The sequence below is a fragment of the Suricata suricatta genome, chromosome 10 (genome assembly GCF_006229205.1).
Source record: "Suricata suricatta isolate VVHF042 chromosome 10, meerkat_22Aug2017_6uvM2_HiC, whole genome shotgun sequence".
In the NCBI taxonomy this organism is placed as follows: domain Eukaryota; kingdom Metazoa; phylum Chordata; class Mammalia; order Carnivora; family Herpestidae; genus Suricata; species Suricata suricatta.
The window spans coordinates 60389911-60410567 of NC_043709.1; the positions used below are offsets into that span (position 1 = coordinate 60389911).

Genomic DNA, 20657 nt, shown 5'->3' on the forward strand with positions numbered 1-20657 from the left:
AAGAAAGAGATTCTGATACTTATCAGTCTCTGCCTCGCCTGGCATTCAAGATTCTCCACACTCTGGCTTAAACTTACCTTTCAAACCTGGTACCACTCTCCAGTTATAACTATACGGTCAGCTTTGCGGCATTAACGACCAAACCCAAACTCTCAGTGGCTTACAGCAACAAAGGTTTATTTCTTATTTACGTGCATGTTGGCTGTGGGCAGGCTGCAGCTCTGCTCCATGGGTCTTCTCATTTCAGGACCCAGGCGAGAGGAGTAATTCTCATGTGGAATATACCCATGTTAGTGGCAGAGAAGAAGGTAGAAACTCACATGTGCAAACATGGCCTCAGTTAGAATCCGGATTCTACCACTTACTTGCCAAAATATGAAACACGATCAGTCCAAAGTCAATGAAATGAGAAATGTGTACTCCTTCTACACATGTAGAAGGAATGGGCGAGGAAGGTGGAAGTAAATAATTTCAAACAATAAATCAATCTATTACAACTGCCATCTTCCATCTAGGGTACATGACTAATTGATCCTAGGACTCTTTCCTCGGAATCCTTCTCAACACACTTCAGACAGTCATTACCAATAATCTGCGTTTGAAGGGAAAAAAGCTGAAATTTACATGCTGTTCTTATATGACCTCCTGGGCTCGAATAAACATTACAAATTCCCATTTCTGAATCTTTGCCTCAGGCTGGAATAACCTTAGCCTTCTTAGACCTTGTCCTGCCAGACTATCCAAATCCAATCCATCCTTCTAATATCTATATTGTATATTCATTCTTTCCACAAAATGTATTGAATAGCTAGCATAGTATCTCTCACACATATCTGTTGAATGAATCTGTTTCACATCACCTGTGCCTTGCACATGAATGCTCCCTTGATTAATTAATAGCACTGTACCTTAGAACAATGGGAGTTAGTATCACATACCAGCAATTTCTGGGGTGGGAGCCTAGTATGCTCTGCTTGTGTTTGAATCCCGATTCTACCACTTACTAGTCAGAGTATGTCAGGTAAGTCATTTTAATTGTGGCTCAATTCTTATCATATGTAAAATGACAATAATACTAGGGCCTTCTATATAAGTCTATTATATCAAATAGAAAAATTCTTAGCAAAAACACATTATAAGCACCCAAAAAAAGGAAAATGTTATTTTTTTTACCTCTACTGAGACTGAGTTTTCTTCCAGGCCTTTATTCTGGGTGGAAGACAAAACCAAAGAACACTGGAGATCTGGATCGCCCCACTCTTAACTCACCCCAGGACCTTGAGCCAGCTCCTCATCCAGCAGCTATTCCCTAACTCATAAATCCTGACTAATGACACAGACATGTCACCTTAATGTTTGTGAAGCCCAGTGACTTATTGTTAAGTGCTTGGAGATCTTCAGATGAAAGGCACCCAAGGGCAGGTACCAGACACCCAATCAGTCATAAAAGCAAAATACTACCAAAAAACTTGGAACAGGCAGAGGCTTCGTAACTTAGTGAGCAGAGTATTAAAGCAGGCACCCTAGAAGAGCAAATCAATCCTTAGACTGTAATTCCTGAATATGGAGACCCGGAGAGAGACCATTTTGAATGCCTCAGACTACCTGGAGGGTCCTGGAGGGCCTGGGAAGGGGGAGGCAGAAGGATGCCCAAGTCTTTCATTTGACTTAGGTTGTGGGAGGAGTGTGACTCTTTCACTTCTCCTAAATAAAAACAGAAGCAATAATATGTATTGTTATATTAATTCCTTTAAGCCAGTTAAAAAGCTTGGGCAAACCAGCCCCTCTAAATGGCTTGTTTGTGAGTTCTGACCAGTCCTGAATTATGTCAGCCTCCCCTTTCAACTTCATCCTTTCTTCACCTCCCCATCACCACCACCTCAGCCAATGGGTCCTCTTCCTAGACCCACAGACCACTCCAGGGATAGCCCAGTCCAGGTGTGTACATATTGACAAACCCTGGCTCTGAAACCCTCACATTGTGGGGGGAATAGCGGTGCAGTACACAGTTTTTACAGGGGCTGTCCCTGAAGTTAGAGCAAAGAAGAAACTGCTACCAAAGCCAGTAGCTCCCTGTCACTAAAAAGTAGGTAGCCCCGGATGTAGTGTCAAGGGCACTTCACTTGGAGTCTTGCAGCACTGGAGTTCTACCATCGCATAGCTTTAATACTTTAGACCGGTTCCTTAAACATTCTGGGCTTTGGCTTCTTCATCTGTAACGTGTGGGTAACGATACTAGCGATCCCACAGCCTGTGGTGAAAAGCAAACATGAGGGTGCAACGCAATGCGTTACCCTGTGAGGCATAATACAGGAGACGTTAGAGCCCTAACTCCTCCCCACCCCCCCCAACCCCCAAAGCACGTTACAAACCTGCAGTCACCACTAATACAGCCGGCCCCCTCCTAAGGAATCATGGGCCGTGAAGTCCTCTGGTGGCCACACTCTCGTTTGCAGTCATGGAAGTGGGAACTACGCCTCCCAAAATGCCATGGTGAAGCCGTCGCCACGGCCCCTCTCTGCTCCGCCCTCCTCTTGCACAGCTTCCTGGGATATGTAGTTCTACATCCAGGCCGGCTCGCCGACAAAAGAGGGCAGGAAAACCACAAAACCCAGAAGCCCTCACGTCCACTTTTCTCCCTCCCCTCCAGGAGTCGGAGTGCTGTTTTTGTTGTTGGTGGAAGGTGAGGGAACAGCTGATCCGTGTGTGGGGTAAGAAACTTGGCCTAATTTGGGGGCGATCTAATGCGGGGGTCACCCCACTTTCCAGTCTGTTAAAGAGTAATCTAAGAGAACTGTGGAAGGGGAATGCAGGAAGGTTCGGGTTTTAACACTTTCCGTACTGGAAAAGCCACCCCTCCTGTTTTGAGAGTTCTTGGTCTCGAGGAGGCTTTGATGGAGGGGGGGGGGGGGCGGTGTTCTCACCTTCCCCTCACTTCTTTATAAAGCTTGTTACGCTTAAGGTAGTTGGGAGACACCGAAATATTTACTCGTTCTCTCCCAGGCAGGACTTGACCCTCACAAACCTTCCCTTTCTCCTTACCCTCTCGCCCCAATGCAAAGGCCTTTACTATGCTGAATCCAAGTGGTAGAATGTTAAGGAACGCTAGAGGCCTACAGAGTTGAGGGGTGGGAGCCCCCTCCACCCCCACAAACATTTGAATCTAGTTACACACATATACTTTAGGTGCCCAGAGCTTTGTTTCAGGTCTGGTGAATGTTTCCAGCTGTTATGGATTTTCTTTGTGGGGAGTATTTGGGATTCTGCAGGCTTAGCTCTGTGGGGACGATGCATCCCCCACTTAAAAAGCTGGAAGAATTATATTTGGAGAAAACATGGACAAATTTTAACTAGGAATTTTTCAGAGATTAAACCCCAAAGAAACCTCTTGTCCCCAATGCAATCCATATTTTGGAGGGAGAAGTTGCTTCTTTTTGTAGAGCTGGCCCACCTTTCCTTCTCTACTGAAATCCTGTTGTTTTTTTAAAGTTCCTAGCTCCGGACTTCAGCCTGGCGTGGGTTTGTGTTGTCTGGGGGTGTACACATGACTAGTGGCCATGGCTGATTGGACGCCGTCCTCTGTGGTTGACACAGGATGAAGATTAGTGGGCTGGAGAGGAGTGATGACAAGAGCCATCATCTCACAGCCCGGGGCTGAGGAGTCGTGTTGATTACTGTTGTTGTTCCTCACTCCATCCCCATATTTCCTAATTAACTCTCCCCACCTAACTTGGATCACCTCTTCCTGTCAATCCTGTCCCATAGCATGCCTCAAACTACACATCCAGACACTTAGAATTGAGGCCTAAGGGGGCAGAGAGAAAATGGGGAGGAAAACACTGCAGCTGGGTTAACAGAGTCAGACCAGTAGGCTTCTAGTTCTGCTACAGGCAAGAACCTGAAGAAAAGAACGTTAGGTTATTTTTGAATTATCCTTCCCTTCTCTCAACATCATATATATATGATGAGCCCCTTACTTCCCACCTTCCAGTCTATCCCCTATCCAGGGGTGGGACTTTCCTGGCTCCAGGCTCCCACATTCCATCTCCCCACACCATCACGTTCCTGCTGATGTTTTCACCCCACCCTTGAAGCAGCCGCCTCCAGAATTCTTGACTTCCTGAAGTTGAGAGGCAGAACCTGTCTTTCTTTATATCCTCCCTTTCCTTTTGTCTCTTGAATGAGAGCAGAAGCTTTTTTTTTTTTTTTAATTCATGAGGGTAGACAACTCAGAGAGGAGAAAGAACCAAGATGTGAGGGGCCTGAGGATCGGGCTGTTGGTCCCCTCCACCAGCCGTATTTTTGCTCTGAAGACTCAGTCATTACTTTCAGAGATCGTTTACTGTGTTCAGGTGTCATAAGCTATTCCTGGGTACAGCTGGAGTAAGCAAGGAAACCTGCTCGGAATGAGGGGGCCCCACATATAAGTTGGATTTTGAATTCAAGAGCCAAAAGATATGGGGGATGGGATGGGGAGGGTGGAGGCTGAAGAATTTGGAATGCTCAAGTATGTTAAGAGGTGAGAAAGGAGGGACTCAGGGGGTAGAGCCTGGGGTACTGAGACTTGGTCAATGGAACTGTGAAAGGGAAGCAGAAATGAGAGATATCTTACCCTAGGAAGTCTGTGACTCAGAGAGGGTACAATGTGAGACACGATGGGGACTTACTCAGAAGGCCAGACCTGTGTTCTGGAGACTAAAAATGATACCTCTAAGAGGTTCTATAACCCTTAGGGGCTAGGTACAAAATATGCCTTCATCTCTGAGTGTAGTGGCAGGAGCTGTGAGTGGGTGGGGATGGTGTTGGAGAGATTTTTAAGATATTAACCCTTTATTTCATAGGAGGCCAGATATCTTGAGGATGGAAGAATCATCACTAAGCCGGGCACATTCCCGGGGCGGAGTCAACTTTCTGAATGTAGCCCGGACCTACGTCCCCAACACCAAGGTGGAATGTCACTACACCCTTCCCCCAGGCACCGTGCCCAGCGCCAGCGACTGGATTGGCATCTTCAAGGTATCCCTGAAACCCCTTTTGGCTTGGACTTATAAGCTATGGGTTGGTTGGAATCAGGGGAATGACCTAGTTCTTGGATTCTCAACCTCATGTTGATAGAGAAGAAGGGCAACGATGTCGCAGATGACGGAAGCCATCTGTGTAGGCAAGGCTCATCTTCTCCCCATCTTAGCTTTGCTCTCTCCTGCCACAAAGGATCCCTCCACTTTCCCTATCTGTCATCACCACTGTCACTGTAACAGCATCCTGTCCCCCTTTCAGTCGCTCAGCCCTTTCTGCCGTTCATAGCTCATAGCTCCATCACCATACCCCTCTCCCACCCTGGGCCTTCACAGGTGGAGGCTGCCTGTGTTCGGGATTACCACACTTTTGTGTGGTCTTCGGTGCCTGAAAGTGCAACTGATGGTTCCCCTGTCCATGCCAGTGTCCAGTTCCAAGGTACGAGGGAACATGGAAGGTCCGGGAGGGAGGAACTAAGGGGAATAGAAGTTTGGAGGAAGATAGTGGGCTCAGAAACCAAAATTAGGCACAGACGACAAGAAAAAATAAGGGCTAATAAGTAAGAACTATATGCAACAGGCCTCAGCAGACATAGAATTGTGGGATTATTACAGAATCAGGGACTTAGAGATGGAAGGAGCTGTCAAGGGCCAGGAATCCTGTCACCTAACCCCCTATCCCAAAGAAAAAAGAAGTCCTCTCAGGAAACTAGGGGTAGGAAAGAGGGAAAGGCGGTGTTGTAGATTGAGAAGAAGGTAGTCATTAGGTTCTGAAAGACCTGGATTCAAATCTCAACTCTAATACTTACAAGCTATTGGACCTTGTACAAATTACTTAATGTCTCTGTTTCTATTATCTTAACAGTAAAAAGGAATGCATGGCTTATAGGGACAATATGAAGGTTTAAAGTGATGGAGGTAAAGGGTTAGCATGGTGCCTGGTACGGGGTGGGCACCCAGTAAGTGATAAATATCAGCATTATTATTACCCTTAGGGAAAGTAGGTTTGGGAAAGAAAAGAAGGATAGGCTTAGGCAGAAAGGAGGGGGAAGAGTATCCTAGGAAACAGAAATAGCCTGTGGGAGGTAGAGAGAAAAGAAAACAGTATGTGGAACAGGGAACAAGGGGCTGGAGCCAATGACAGTGGGTGATCAGACACATCAAGGTGGGGGTGCCTGACTGGCTCAGTCAGTTGAGCATCCGACTCTTGATTTCAGAGCAGGTCATGATCCTGGGGGTTGTGGGATCAAGCCCCAAGTTGGGTTCTGTGCTGAGCATGGAGCCTGCTTAAGATTCTCTCTCTCTTTCTCTCTCTCTCCCCATCTGGTGCTCTTTCTCTCTCTAAAAAAAAACTTTGTTTTAATTAAAAAAAAAAAAAAAGACACATCAAGGGGAAGGGAGACTGCCAAGCGCTTGAGGGCCTGGGATCATATTGGGGTCCTGGGTCCATTCTCTTCCCACAGCCAGCTACCTGCCCAAACCTGGAGCCCAGCTCTACCAGTTCCGATATGTGAACCGCCAGGGCCGGGTGTGTGGGCAGAGCCCCCCTTTCCAGTTCCGAGAGCCAAGGCCCATGGACGAACTGGTGACCCTGGAGGAGACCGATGGCGGCTCTGACATCCTGCTGGTCGTCCCCAAGGCCACTGTGCTGCAGGTGAGAACACAGTCACAGAGCTGCTCCCAGGCAGGCAGTGGGAGGGCTGCGTGGCGAACGACTGCTTCTCACTTTACCTTCTCCTGGGCTGCGGCTTCAACTGAGGATCTCACCAGGACTTACACAATCCGGCCATTAAGAAAGCCTTGATCTAACATAGACGCAAACATGTAGGGCAGGAAAGCAAGCTACCCACAGGCCCAGGTCACTCGAGATTTCACAAGTACTTTTTGAACATTCCTTCTCCCAAGTGCCACATCCTGTCCTAGGCCCGATAGGATGATCCAAAGGGTGGAGGGAGGCCACTCCAGGGAAGGAATGTTCGGGGAAGGGGAGTATGAGTCCCACTTCCAGGACAGGTGAGCAGCGAGAGCAGATTGTAGGGCCCCACACCTGCACCGTCCAATACTGGAGGCTCCTAAGCACTTGAAATGTGACTGGTCCAAACTGAGGTGTACTATACGGGGAACATACACAAAAGATTTTGAGGACTTAGTATTTTTTAAAAAAGTAAAAGATATCAGTAACTTTTTATATTGCTGAAATGTAATATTTTGGATATTGAAATGATAATATTTTGGATACCCTGAGTTGGCTAAAATGCCATTAAAATGATCTCACCTGTTTCTTGTTACTTTTTTTGACTATTTACTAGGAAGTTTAAACACTATATACATGGCTTATATTCTTTTTCTATGGGACCAGATAGACTAAACAGAGAAGAGTTAGAGAGCAGGGGCCGATGTTGGCAAGGACTTCCTGAAGGAAGATCAGGGACAGGGAAAGTGGGGAGAAAGTGCACTCCCCCGACAAGACAGACAGACTTGAGGAAGTGCTCAGAGGGTGAGAATGGGTGCCTTGTCTGTGATTTAGATAAACTCTTGCCTTCTAGAACCCTCTAAACACACGGATCAATACAAGACTAGGCAGATGTCTATATCTTAACTAAGTCAGAAATGTGTGAGCACCTACCCTGTGTTGTGGGGGGTTTTTTTATATTAAGTTTTTATTTTAATTCTAACGTAGTTAACACACAGTGTTATGTTAGTTTCAGATGTACAATATAGTGATTCTGCAGTTCCATGTATATTAATCAGTACTCAGTATGATAAGTGTATTCTTTAGTCTTTATCACCCATTTCACCCATCCTCTGATCTACCTCCGCTCTGATCACCATCAGTTTATCCTCTATAGTAAAGAGTCTGTTTCTTAGTTTGTATCTCTTTTTTTCCTTTGCTTGTTTGTTCTATTTCTTAAATTCCACATAAAAGTGAAATCATATGGTATGTGTCTTTCTCTGACTGACTGATTTCACTTAGCATTATACTCTCTCGCTTCATCCATGTTGTTACAAATGGCAAGATTTCATTCCTTTTCTTGGCTGAGTGATATTCCATGGTATATATATACACACCATGTTTTCTTTATCCATTCTTCAACTAATAGACACTTGGGGTGCTTCCATAATTTGACTATTGTAGATAATGCTGCTGTAAACATTGGGGTGCATGTATCCCTTTGAATTAGTGGTTTCATATATTTAAAAAAAGTTTTTGAATGTTTATTTATTTATGAGAGAGACAGAGCACGAGGTAGGGAAAGACAGAGAGAGAAGGAGACACAGAATCTGAAGCAGGCTCCAGGCACTGAGCTGTCAGTACAGAGCCCGATGCAGGGCTCAAATCCACAGACCGGGAGATCATGACTTGAGCCGAAGTCAGACGCTTAACTTACTGAGCCACCCGTGGGCCCCTAGTGTTTTCGTATTTTTTAGTAAATACCCAGTAGTGTGATTACTGGACTGTAGGGTAGTTCTATTTTAATTTTGTGAGGTATATCCGTACCATTTGCCACAGTGGCTGCATCAGTTTGCATTCCCACCATCAGTGCATGAGGATCCCTTTTTCTCCACGTCTTTGCCAACACCTGTTGTTCCTTGGGTTTTTGATTTTAGCCACTCTGACAGGTGTGAGATGGTATCTCATTGTGGTTTTGATTTGCATTTCCCTGATGATGCGTGATGTTGAACAACTTTTCATGTGTCTGTTGGCCATCTGGGTATCTTCTGTATTGTTTTTACATTCAGTAGCCTCATTATAATTACCTTTCAAAAACCTAGGCTAAGAGATCACTTTACAAATGAGGACAGAGACTCAGAGAAGTTACATAATTCATTCAAAGTGACATAGCTAGCAGGGCGCCTAAGTGGCTTGGTTGGTTGAGTGTCTGATTTTGGTTCAGGTCATGATCTCACAGTTCGTGGGTTTGAGCCCCATGTCAGGCTCCATGCCGACAGCTCAGAGCCTAGAACCTGCTTCAGATTTGGTGTCTCCCTCTCTCTGCCCCTCCCCCACTCACATTCTGTCTCTCTCTCAAAAAATAGGTAAATATTAAAAAAAAAAGTGATATAGCTATCAAAAATTCTATTGGAGATTTAAACCTACCTCTGTCATGTTCCAGAATAGATAAGGTCAAATTCAGGGAGCCATCCCTTGTGTCTGTGTGGATTGAGAAAGACATCTTCCAAGAGTGTCAAGAGCTGGTGTGTCTGACTGGTGGTGGGCAGGATTCGGGAACACACAAGCGTCACCTTACTCAGCCCTTTGTAGCTTGTACTGATGTAATCTCCCAGCCCCGAATGCGCCTGCAGAGTGAGGGGGACAGCACCTTCATGAACACACCCCCCTCCTCATCCCGCTCCCTGTAGAACCAGCTGGATGAGAGCCAGCAAGAGAGAAATGACCTGATGCAACTGAAGCTGCAGCTGGAGGGACAGGTGACGGAGCTGAGGAGTCAAGTGCAGGGGCTGGAGACGGCTCTGGCAACTGCCAGGCAGGAGCACGCGGAGCTGACGGAGCAGTACAAGGTGGGAGTCGGCCAGATGGGGGACGGGGCCCAGCCGCTCACCGAGGGTCCAAAATTCGAACCCAACGAAGATGGGAAAGGAGAGATGTTAGTGGGCTTTTAAGATGGTTCTGGCATCAAAAACATAGCTTTAAGGGGTAACAAGGAGAATTAAACTTGACGTGACAGGAGACACATCCCCAAATGTAATGTAACAAGACTCAGGTCTTTGCACGCAGGAGCTCGGAGGTGGGGTGGAGGTGGCCCTATTCACCAGTCAAGGAATGCTCTCTGGCAGTTCTGTTTTCAAGGAAAGCGACAGGGTAGGGGGGTGAGAACAGGCAAAGTCTGGTATGCTCCTCCTAAGCCCTTATTCTGTTCTTTGAGAGGTGGGTCTCAACTTCATTCTTCTTGGGGGGGAACCTTGATTCTAGGGGCTTTCCCGGTCCCACGGGGAACTCATAGAAGAGAGGGACATCCTGAGCCGGCAACAGGGAGACCACGTGGCACGCATCCTGGAGCTAGAAGATGACATCCAGGCCATCAGTGAGAAAGTGCTGACAAAGGAGGTGGAACTGGACAGGTGAGGGCACCCCTCCACCCCTCTCACTTCCCTGCATTTCCTATCACCTCCAAAGTCCAGCCTCCTGTTTCAGCCAGGCGAACGGGCACTTTGCCTGATGAGGCTCCTTCCCCTTTCAACCTCACTCAGGCTGTTCCACTTCCCTGCCTAGCTCTTCCGTCCTTCCTAAGCCTGTTCTGTATTCCTCATCTTCAGAGGTAATCGTAGTTACTATTTAGGCTGCCACAAAGGCTAAGCAGGAGCTAGGAGTGGAGGATTTAGAGGATAAGAATGAATAGAACAGTCGACACAAGATAAGAGAGGATGGATTTCAGATTTTGTCACAGCAAAGAAAATGAGACTCCATTCTCGCTGTTAGGGAATGTCCAAACTGGTGATCCAGAAATGTGACGGGATCTCTCCTCTGAAAAAAGGTATAAGTCATAGAATCTTAGCACTTGGAGGCTTGTCATATCATTGAGAGGGTCACTACCTTAGAAGGCAGCCTCTTTTGAATATCAGACAGCTGTTATTTTTATAACTCTTGTCTGGGGTCACACAGAATGAATTTCTTTCTGTTGCCAGACTATTGTTCTTACCAAGTGGCACACAAACTGACCACTTCCCGTGCCTGGCCTTCACATTTTCGCCAGGAGAAATACTCTAGTTCTTTCTTTCATCAAATCATGTATTTAAGTCTCTTACATTCAGCACCGGTAGATTTTATGTATATTTTTAAACTCTCTTAAAGGAAAGAGGAATTCTAGCCAAGGCCCAGAGTTAAAAAGTGAGTTACTCCCTGAGGCTTCTCCAGTGTAGGTTATGTTAGTCTTGCCCTAGGGAGATAGTAAATGTCTAGGTTCTGAATCATGGAATAGAAAAGCAGGGATCAGACTGAGCATCTGGGAAAGATTAGGGACTGTCTAGCCCAGGGGTCAGTAAACCTACAGCCCTATATGCCAGATCTAGCCTTGCCACCTGTTTTTGTACAGCCCGTGAGTTTTAATGGTTTTAGCGATGAATTATCGGTTAAACAAAAGAAGAAAAATACTTTGTGATGTGAAAATGACCTGAAATGCAAATGTCAGTGTTCATAAATAAAGTTTTATTGAAACAGCCATGCTTATTTATTTACATGTCTGTGGCTGCTTTAACACTACAGTGGCGGAATTGAATAATTGCCACAGAATCCTCATAGCCTGCAAAGCCCGAAGTATTTATTACCAGGCCCTCAACAGAAAAAAGTCTTCCAACTTCTGATCCAGATCCAAAGTTTATAATCTATCACGGCTGTCCCTTGTCTAACAAAAGACTGGATTCTGATCTCTTGATTGAATGAAAATGACTAGGTAGCCATCAGCAGAACATGCCTTAAAACGACACATAAAGAGAACAGACAGACTGTTTATTTCTAGATTGTGCTCTAGAATGAGGCATCTCGGATACTCAGGATTTCTGGGGATTTGAGCATCCCATAGACAGGTGGAGGTGTGGGCCCAGAGGGGCCCCAGAAAAAGAGCTAAAGCCAGAAGTCCACGTCCTTCATTTCTTCTGTGGTGACCAGCTGGGTTGCCTGACGTTCCATGTCCCCACGTACAGGGTGAGAGACACCGTGAAGGCCCTGACTCGGGAACAGGAGAAGCTCCTCGGGCAACTGAAAGAAGTGCAGGCAGACAAGGAGCAGAGCGAGGTAGGGGCTCAGAGTCGGTTTGCTTTCTCAACTGTTCTGCATCCACTGTGTTGAGGCCCTTCTGAGTGCCGGGCACCGAAGCTGATAAAAAATGTAAAGAGGACATTGTACACACTGTCCTAGGAAACATACAGTGTAGACCCAAATCAAGATTGGTCAAAGTGGAATATATTCAGCATCACCAGGGAAAGAATAATAGTGTTAAGATGCTCCCGGAAGTGGACAAGACCACATGTTGTTAGGGTCATTAGAAGGGGGCAGGGATAACTGGGTGGCTCAGTCAGTAGAGCATGTGACTCTTGATCTCCGGGTATAAGTTCAAGCCCCACATTGGGCAAAGAGTGTCCTGGGGGAAAAAAAAAAAAAAAGCAAAAGAGAGGCATAAACTAGGCTAGTATTTTACAGCTTTTTTGGTTTTCCTTCCCACCGTGCAGTAAAGTTTTACATCTTATGTGGAACCTCATTGAATAGATAAAACCAATAGTTTATTACTATAAATTTATTTTTATAAATTCAAGTATTTATTTTCTTGAATATTTATTTTTGAGAGAGGGAGAGACAGAGCACGAGTTGGGGAGGGGCAAGAGAGAGAGGGAGACTGAATCCAAAACAGGATCCAGGCTCTGAGCTGTCAGCACAGAGCCCGACGTGGTGCTCAAACTCACAGGCCATGAGCTCATGACATGAGCCAAAGTCAGATGCACCACCGACTGAGCCACCCAGGTGCCCCTATTTCTATAAATTCAGATGTACAATGTTAACTTATAAGGTGACAAAGTGATCAGGTAATTCTGATGGATGCCAGACCTTGAAATCAGAGGCTCCAGATAGCTGTTCTGTCAGCCTCAGCCGCGAATATATTTCTGTGTTGAGTTTTGGTTGTACAATACTAAGAACACTTTGATTTGTTTTTTAAGTTTTAATGTTTATTTTTAAGAGAGAGAGAAAGACAGAGTGTGAGCAGGGAAGGGTCAGAGAGAGAGGGAGATACAGAATCTGAAGCAGGCTTCAGGATCTGGCCTATCAGCCCAGAGCCCAGCGCTGGGCTCGAACTCACTGCCCGTGAGATCATGACCTGAGCCAAAGTTGGACGCTTAACTGACTGAGCCACCCAGGTGCCCCTGACAGCAGTTTTTAAACTGTCCACCATGCCATCTTAGTTTACTTTTCAAACAAAAAGAAAATCCAATAGAAACTTCATTCTGAGGTTTGTACCAAAAATAAATTAACCTTTAAAAAAAAAAGTGAATTAACTCAGAAGCACATATCAGTGGATTGGTGATCCCCATTGAGTTAACTTGTGAGCTTGTGTGTTGTTTTTCTCACTTATTTTTTTAAATTATTTACAAGGAGCTCAAATCACATATTTGCAGAACCTCTCCGTGGCTTCCAGCAAACTCTAGACTTCCGTGGAAGATTATCTGAAAACCATTTGCTCAGCAGTAAAGAGTAGGTAGAATTTGAGTAGACAGAGTTGAGAGGGAGGCTGTTCTGGAACTGAGAAAGACGCATGCAGAGGCTGAGAGTCCAGAACACTCAGGCCAATTGAAGGTGTGAGTGGAGAGTTTGAGGCAAGGCCTAGGTCAGATTGCAGAGAATCTGGAGTTAGTCTTTATCTGTAAGCAAATGAGAGGCATCGTGATTTTCAGGGGGTGACATGGACTGAAGTGGTACTTAACAGAAGATGAATGTGATTTCCTCCTGGGAAATGAACTAGTTATGAGATCGTTCCATAATCCAAGTAAGAAATGACCAGATCCTGAGCTAACATGGTTTCTGCGATAGTAGAAAAGAGAAAATGGCTGTGAACAAGATGGAAGATGGAGAAGCAAAAGACTTTTCTTGGGGTCACTAAGGAAAGAACAGAGCCAAGCCTGGCACCAAGGAATCCAGCATGAGTGACCTAGGAAATAGTAGCACAGGCAGAAATTAGAGTGGAAAGGAGCGGAGTAGGAAGTAGAATATGCTGAGTTTGAGGGCCCCATAGGGCATCCAGACTAAGTTTTGATCTAAAAGGAAGAGCAATAGGGCGCCTGGGTGGCTCAGTCAGTTGAGTGTCCAACTTCGGCTCAGGTCATGATCTCGCGGTTCATGGGTTCGAGCGCCACGTCAGGCTCTGTGCCAACAGCTAGCTCAGAGCCTGGAGCCTGTCTTCAGATTCTGTGTCTCCCTCTCTCTCTTACCCTCCTCTGCTCATGCTGTCTCTCTCTCTCTCTCTCTCTCAAAAGTAAATAAAACATTTTTTAAAAAATAAAAAGAAGAGCAGAGGGGTGCCTGGCTGGCTCAGTTGGTGGAGCAAGCGACTCTTGATCTTGGGGTTGTGAGTTTAAGCTCCATGTTGGGCATAGAAGTTACTTAAAAAAATAAATAAAACCTTTTTTTTAATGTTTGTTTGTTTTTGAGAGAGGAAGAGAGATAAAGCACAAGTAGGGAAGGGGCAGAGAGAGAGAGAGGGAGGCACATAATCCAAAGCAATCTCCAGGTTCTGAGCCGTCAGCACAGAGCCTGATGCGGGGCCTGAACTCATGAACTATGAGATCCTGACCTGAGCCAAAGCCGGACGCTTAACTGACTGAGCCCCCTAGGTGCCCCAATAAAACCTTTTTTTAAAAATAAATAATAGGGGCACCTGGGTGGCTCAGTCGGTTAAATGTCCAGCTTCAGCTCAGGTCATGATCTCACAGTTCGTGGGTTTAAGCTCCGCATCAGGCTCTGTGCTGACAGTTAGCTCAGAACCTGCAGCCTGCTTCCGGTTCTATGTCTCCCTCTCTCTCTGACCCTCCCCTGCTCACGCTGTCTCTCTCTCTCTCAAAAAATAAATACATTAAAAAAATATATTAAAAATAAATAATAAGGAAGAGCAGAGAAGCAGAAATGGTACATGGAATCTCTAGATTCACATAAGACCCCCCCCCCAAGGCTGTGATGCCGCTACCTCATGATGGGAGCTGGAGACTGGATGTTCAGGACCAAGTTGCTTTGAGCAGAGACCCCAAGAAGGGCTGACAAGAGCTGAATGCTTGAGTTTGTATTAAACCTGGGAAGCAGAACGTTGATCTCTCTCATCGCAGAGGTTTCTCCCCTCAGCCACCCCAAATACTTAACACCCCTTTCCTTACCTATTCTCCACCTCCATCAGGCTGAGCTCCAGATGGCACAGCAGGAAAACCAGCGCTTAAATTTGGAGCTGCAGGAAGCAAAGGGCCGGCTGGAGGAGCAGGGGGCTCAGGCCCAGCGACTGAAGGACAAGGTGGCCCAGATGAAGGACACCCTAGGCCAGGCCCAGCAGCGCGTGGTGAGTGAAGCCCCTAGGCAGCAGGAAGTAGAGGACGTTCCAAGGGCTAGCTGGGGAAAAGACATGGCTAAAGATCAACCAATATAAACCTTGAGTCCCGCTGCGGTGCGGGGTAGAAGGGACCCTGGTCACCTTCTCGGTTTGAGAATACTCACTGGGAGCCCTAATCCCCATCTCCTTTCTTCTGAGGCTGAGCTGGAGCCCCTAAAGGAGCAACTTCGAGGAGCCCAGGAGCTTGCAGCTTCAAGCCAGCAGAAAGCCACCCTTCTCGGGGAGGAGCTGGCCTGCGCAGCTGGAGCCCGGGACCGCACCATGGCCGAGCTACACCGCAGCCGCCTGGAAGTGGCCGGAGTCAATGGCAGGCTGGCTGAGCTCAGCCTGCACCTGAAGGAGGAAAAAAGCCAATGGAGCAAGGAGCGGGCGGGGCTGCTGCAGAGTATGGAGGTAGAGGGATGGGGGGACCTGCCAGGCTCACGGCCGCTGCCCCCACCTCCCTGGGGTCAGATCCCCTGGGAAGGGAGAAAGGGATGAGAAGCTTAGAGGGCTCGGGGATGGGGAGGGGTGCTGAGGGAGGTATAGTTCGCTGGCCAGGTACAACCCATCCCTAAGCAAGGTGTCCCAGTCCTGATCTTCATAGCACCTCCTTTGGTTACCACCTTGATTCGGGAACATTTCCTGCCCTAGGCCCTGGGCCCCGTCCTGATGCCCATGCCTGATCAGCAAGGCCCCTTGCTGGCATGTCCCTTCCATCATTGAGAACTATTGGGAGTGAGGAAGCCAAGAAGGGGAAATTGCTCCCAAAATACTCAATTTAAATAGAGGAAAGGACACATCGAGGGATGGTGCTGTTGCCAGCGGCGTCCCTTTTCCTTCACCTTTCCCTTCCCACATTCCTTTTCGGCCACGTCCCAGGCAGAGAAAGACAAGATCCTGAAGCTCAGTGCAGAGATACTTCGACTGGAAAAGGCAGTTCAGGAGGAGAAGACCCAGAATCAAGCGTTCAAGACTGAGCTGGCCCGGGAAAAGGATTCTAGCCTGGTGAGGCACCCAACCACCCATGAGTCCTGGTCCTGTCACCTCCTGAGGCACCAGCGGCCCTTCTCTCTGTCCTGGGTGTGAGCTCAGAAGTGCTGGGTGCCTACTTATGTGTTGAGTGGCATCTTCCTTGCACATATCCCAGATCTCACTGGGTTCAAACGTGCAATGTCCTTTTCTGTTCTCAAGGCAAATATTCTGGGCCTCATAGCGAGAATTGGGGGAATTCTAGAATGCCCCTGCTGTGACCAGGGCCTTGTATCCCAGCCCAGAGTCAGTCACCCAGGCCCACGCTGGAGAGGCAGATACTGGACTCAGGCCACTGTCTCCTGTAGTCAAGACAAGGGACTCGTCAAAGAAGAACGTTGGGGCTTCCCCTGTGTCGGGGAAGAGAGAGACGGAGGCACAGAGGAACATGGTTCTAGGTTGGTGGGTCCAGGCTGCAGAGCCTAGGTTCTTGGAGGGACATTCTAGGCTCCACTTTCCCTCAGGTGCAGTTGTCGGAGAGCAAGCGGGAGCTGACAGAGCTGCGGTCAGCCCTGCGCGTGCTCCAGAAGGAAAAGGAGCAGTTGCAGGAGGAGAAGCAGGTGAGAACCCATGACTCAGGCCCCTTGGATGCCAGAGTTGAGGACTCATGGGGGGACTTCATATCTTGTTATCATTTCTTGGCTTAGGGACTGGTAAATCTAAGAGGGCCCAGAGGCTAAAAATGGGTCCGTGGCTCCTCTCATTTGTCAACTTGGAAGAACAGGGGAGGACTGCAGGGGCGAGGGAGGGATGTAAGAGGTGAAGGAGGGCTCCTGGGGGGTGGAGTGAGGCTCTACTTTGAGCTGCCTCCCCCCAGCCCCTGACAGCCCTCTTTGGGGAAGGCATCTGGTCCCGAGAAGCTCAGAGTTCCTCTTGGGTCAAGAAGGGCTCTCCAGGCAGCGGGGGTTGGCATCTTCCCGGCCTTTCTCACCTCTTTGCCCCCAACTCCAGGAACTGCTAGAGTACATGAGAAAGCTGGAGGCCCGCCTGGAGAAGGTGGCCGATGAGAAGTGGAACGAGGATGCTGTCACAGAGGACGAGGAGGCGGCTGCGGGCCCGAGTCTGTACACCCCCCTGTCTTGTGACACCTCCTCCCCCAACCTGTTTCCCTCATCGGGGAAAGCTGCCTGTGACCCCTCTGGGAGCTGTGTCTGCCTCCTGTGTTTTACCTTTTTCCTTCCTGGACTCTGGCCCCTGTTTAGTGTAACCGTATCCCTCATCCAGAGGGAGACAGCTGAGCCAAGCCTCTAACAATCCATCCTTCTCTGCCCTCTCCCTCACCGACAGGCCGCCCCGCAAGCACCCTGACAGACTCAGAGGACGAGTCCCCAGAAGATATGAGGGTTCCTCCCTATGGCCGGTGTGAGCGCGGAGACACAGGCTCTGCTGCTGGGACACAAGACGCTTCTCCCCTGGTCGTCATCAGCCAGCCCGCTCCCATTGCTCCCCACCGCTCAGGGCCAGCTGAGGAGAGCAGCTCAGACTCGGTGAGCTGCGCAGGGAGACAGAGCAGGGGCAGGGAGGCAGGGGCAGGCACGGCCACACCCAGTGGCCCAGCCTCCAGAAAAGGAAGCCTTAGCCATTCAGGGCTCTCCTTTTCCCTTGGGGAGAGGAGGCCAGCCCAGCCTCTCTTCAAGGCCACCTCCTCAAATCCAGTCCGACCCACTAACCTCAACACTGCCAACCCCTAGTCCCTACCCTCTTCCTCTTCTCACCCACGAGCCCTCATCAAAACTCCTATCCTTGGGGCGCCTGGGTGGCTCAGTTGGTTAAGCGTCCAGCTTCGGCTCAGGTCATGATCTCACGGTTCGTGGGTTCGAGCCCCCCGTCGGTCTCTGTGCTTACAGCTCAGAGCCTGGAGCTTACTTCTGAGTCTGTGTCTCCCTCTTTCTCTGACCCTTCCCTGCTCGTGCTGTCTCTCTCTGTCTCTCAAAAATAAATAAAAAACAGAAAAAAAAAATTTTAAATAAATAAATTTTTAGAAACCATAAAAAAATTAAAAGAAAGAAAAACCAAAACTCCTATCCTGCCTCACTCTTACTACAGACCCCTGTCTACTGTCTGGGCCTAGACTGCTCTTACCCACCCTGTCCCCCTATCTTGGGATCTTACCCCAAAACCCAGCCCTATCTCTTTGCCATGCAGGAGGCTGAAGATGAGAAGTCAGTCCTCATGGCAGCTGTCCAGAGTGGAGGTGAGGAGGCCAACCTGCTTCTTCCTGAGCTGGGCAATACCTTCTATGATATGGCCAGGTGAGTGAAAAAGGGGGGAGAACATGAGGGAAGTGGGAGGAGGCCAGCAGAAAGGGCATCCGGGTGAATAGTCCCCATGCCCTTCCCCCAAGCTCCCTCTTCTTGGCCCCAGCCAAGAAAAGGAGACATAGGTGTGGTTGACACAGAAAATCACCCACCAACTCCAAATCCCAGGTGCCATCAGGTAATTCCTCCCCGAATCTTATCAATGCACGTGTGCACTCAGAGGCCCTGCCTTTAACTGGCTTCTGTGTTGTTCTAGCACCATCTTCCGTGGAGCCCAAATTGCCCTGCATCCCCTCTCTCCTGCCCCTCCCCCTTCCCCAACCACCAGGTAGGTACCTATGCTCCAGCTGGGGAGGAAGGGAGGTGACCAGGGCCCCCAGGGATGGGAACGGAGAGGAGACTGGGGTGCAGCATCGTCTGACCACCCCTGAGATGTTGTCCTCCTTCCCTGACTTCGCTGGGAGACCCTCTGGGCGATGCAACTGCAGGGGTGGGGTGTTCAGGTTATCAGATCGCCCCTTCTGCCTTCCCTTTTCTTTTGCAGGTCAAGAGGGGAAGGCAGGGGGAAGAGAGATTTTATCATCTAGCCCCCAGCTTTGCCTCAGATGTGAGATGGGCTCAGAGCAGGGAGGGGGTGATGCTGTCATCCTTCTCTGCTAGAGCAGGAAGATGAAGGACGATGTCAGACTCATTTTCAGCCTCATTAGGCAGCAGACGGAGATGGAGGGAGGAGAGAGCAGGGCACTGGGGGATGGGCTGCGTACCGCAGCCACCAGCGGGGGACTAAAGCAGAGAGGGCATGGAGAGCTGGGGAAGTGAGGCTACAGCCCTGTGGGGAGAAGGGTGCTGTGGGCGAGGGAGGCTAGGGGAGAGACTTCCTGGGACAAGGTGTGCCCAGGCGCATGCGTCCCTGTCCCTGACGTCCCCAAGGCAAGAAGGCATCGGAGCATACTGACCCTCTCCTTTCCCTCTGTTTCCTTCAGTGGTTTTGCAGTGGGTCCCTTGTCCGAGGCCAGCACTGGGGACCCTGCCACCCCCCCGTGGAAGGAGTGCCCTATTTGTAAGGAGCGCTTTCCGGCTGAGAGTGATAAGGAGGCCCTGGAGGACCACATGGACGGACACTTCTTTTTCAGCACCCAGGACCCCTTTACCTTTGAGTGATCTCACCCCTCCCTAGGACACGCACAAATACACTACACTACACTACACTACACACACACACACACACACACACACACAGGTCCCAGGCCTTTTTTCCAGCACACTGGGCTCCATGATATTCTGTTCCATAAGCGCCGCTCCCGTGAGCCATTTCCAGCCCAAGCTCTCACCTGCATCCTCTCCTGCCTGGCTCTTTTGTCCAGGCAGGGATCCTTCTCGGAAGCAGTGGCCGACCTTACCCCCTGCCCCTAAAAGCGGTTTTGAAGGAACCAGGATGGAGGAGACCGTCACCAGGGGTTGGTTGCTTCTGGCACTGACACCAGCCGCCAGGCCGCCACCACTGCACATACACTCACCCACGCACACTCACACTCACATGTGCACTCTGATGCCCCAAAGCCAATTACTGGGGCACCCCACCCTCTCATGGTGGGGGGGGCAGTCTTTGTTGGTTTACCTGAGTTTTCCCTGGGGCCTGCATGGAGGCACCAGCATGGACATCTTGGCCTCTTCAAGGTCTCTTTCAGTTCTGAGTTTCAGTGGTTCTTTCTGTCCCCCACCCCGTTGCTTTCTGCACCCCCCACCCCAGCCTTTTCCACACCATTAGATATGAAATTTGGATGTTTCTTTTGTATTTCTGAGGTTTTCTGTACTCTTTATCTCCTGTCCCTCCCTGCCCCCACCTCCCAGTGTCCTCACATGGAAAGAAATAATGCATTTGTGCCTTCTGTGAGGGTTGGGGGAACAAATGGTTCCAAGTGTCCCCACTTCTCAGCCCTTCCTCCCTCTCCAGGTACCCCCACCCCACAGCAATAATAGCTTTCCGTCAGTATCCTTCCCCCAATCTGTAGTTTGGACAAATATATTTATATGATATGTATAACGATTCTAATAAAATGTGTTCTTACCATGAGGTGTGACTAGAGCAATGAAGGCCCAGGTAGCTGGCTCGTGAACCATCGTGGAGGGGAGTGGGAGGGAGGGGGCCCCCCTGCCTTCTTGGGGGGTGCCCAGCAGCTTCTCCTCACTATGCCTCTTGGTGGGCAGAGGAGGAGGGAGTGGGGGCAGCTGGCCTGGGGAAGACTGCAGTTGGAGAGGGAGCCCACTCTGGGTCC

General features: G+C 48.9%; 1 protein-coding gene across 2 annotated transcripts; it reads left to right on the top strand.

The window, feature by feature from the left end:
• Positions 1 to 2645: 2645 nt before the first annotated feature.
• On the top strand, positions 2646 to 20455 carry CALCOCO1 (calcium binding and coiled-coil domain 1). 2 transcript variants are annotated; one of them, XM_029955011.1, is made up of 16 exons: positions 2646 to 2711; positions 4842 to 5016; positions 5352 to 5454; positions 6479 to 6669; positions 9378 to 9536; positions 9949 to 10097; positions 11676 to 11766; positions 14906 to 15061; positions 15251 to 15505; positions 15974 to 16099; positions 16588 to 16683; positions 17075 to 17183; positions 17411 to 17610; positions 18269 to 18375; positions 18638 to 18709; positions 19365 to 20455. In XM_029955011.1, the coding sequence occupies exons 2-16, from the start codon at positions 4861 to 4863 to the stop codon at positions 19540 to 19542; spliced, it is 2148 nt and encodes a 715-aa protein (XP_029810871.1). In that variant the 5' UTR covers positions 2646 to 2711; positions 4842 to 4860; the 3' UTR covers positions 19543 to 20455. The 2 variants fall into 2 exon arrangements, with proteins under 2 accessions (XP_029810871.1, XP_029810872.1); XM_029955012.1 differs by lacking the exon at positions 18638 to 18709.
• The last annotated feature ends 202 nt before the right edge of the window (positions 20456 to 20657 follow it).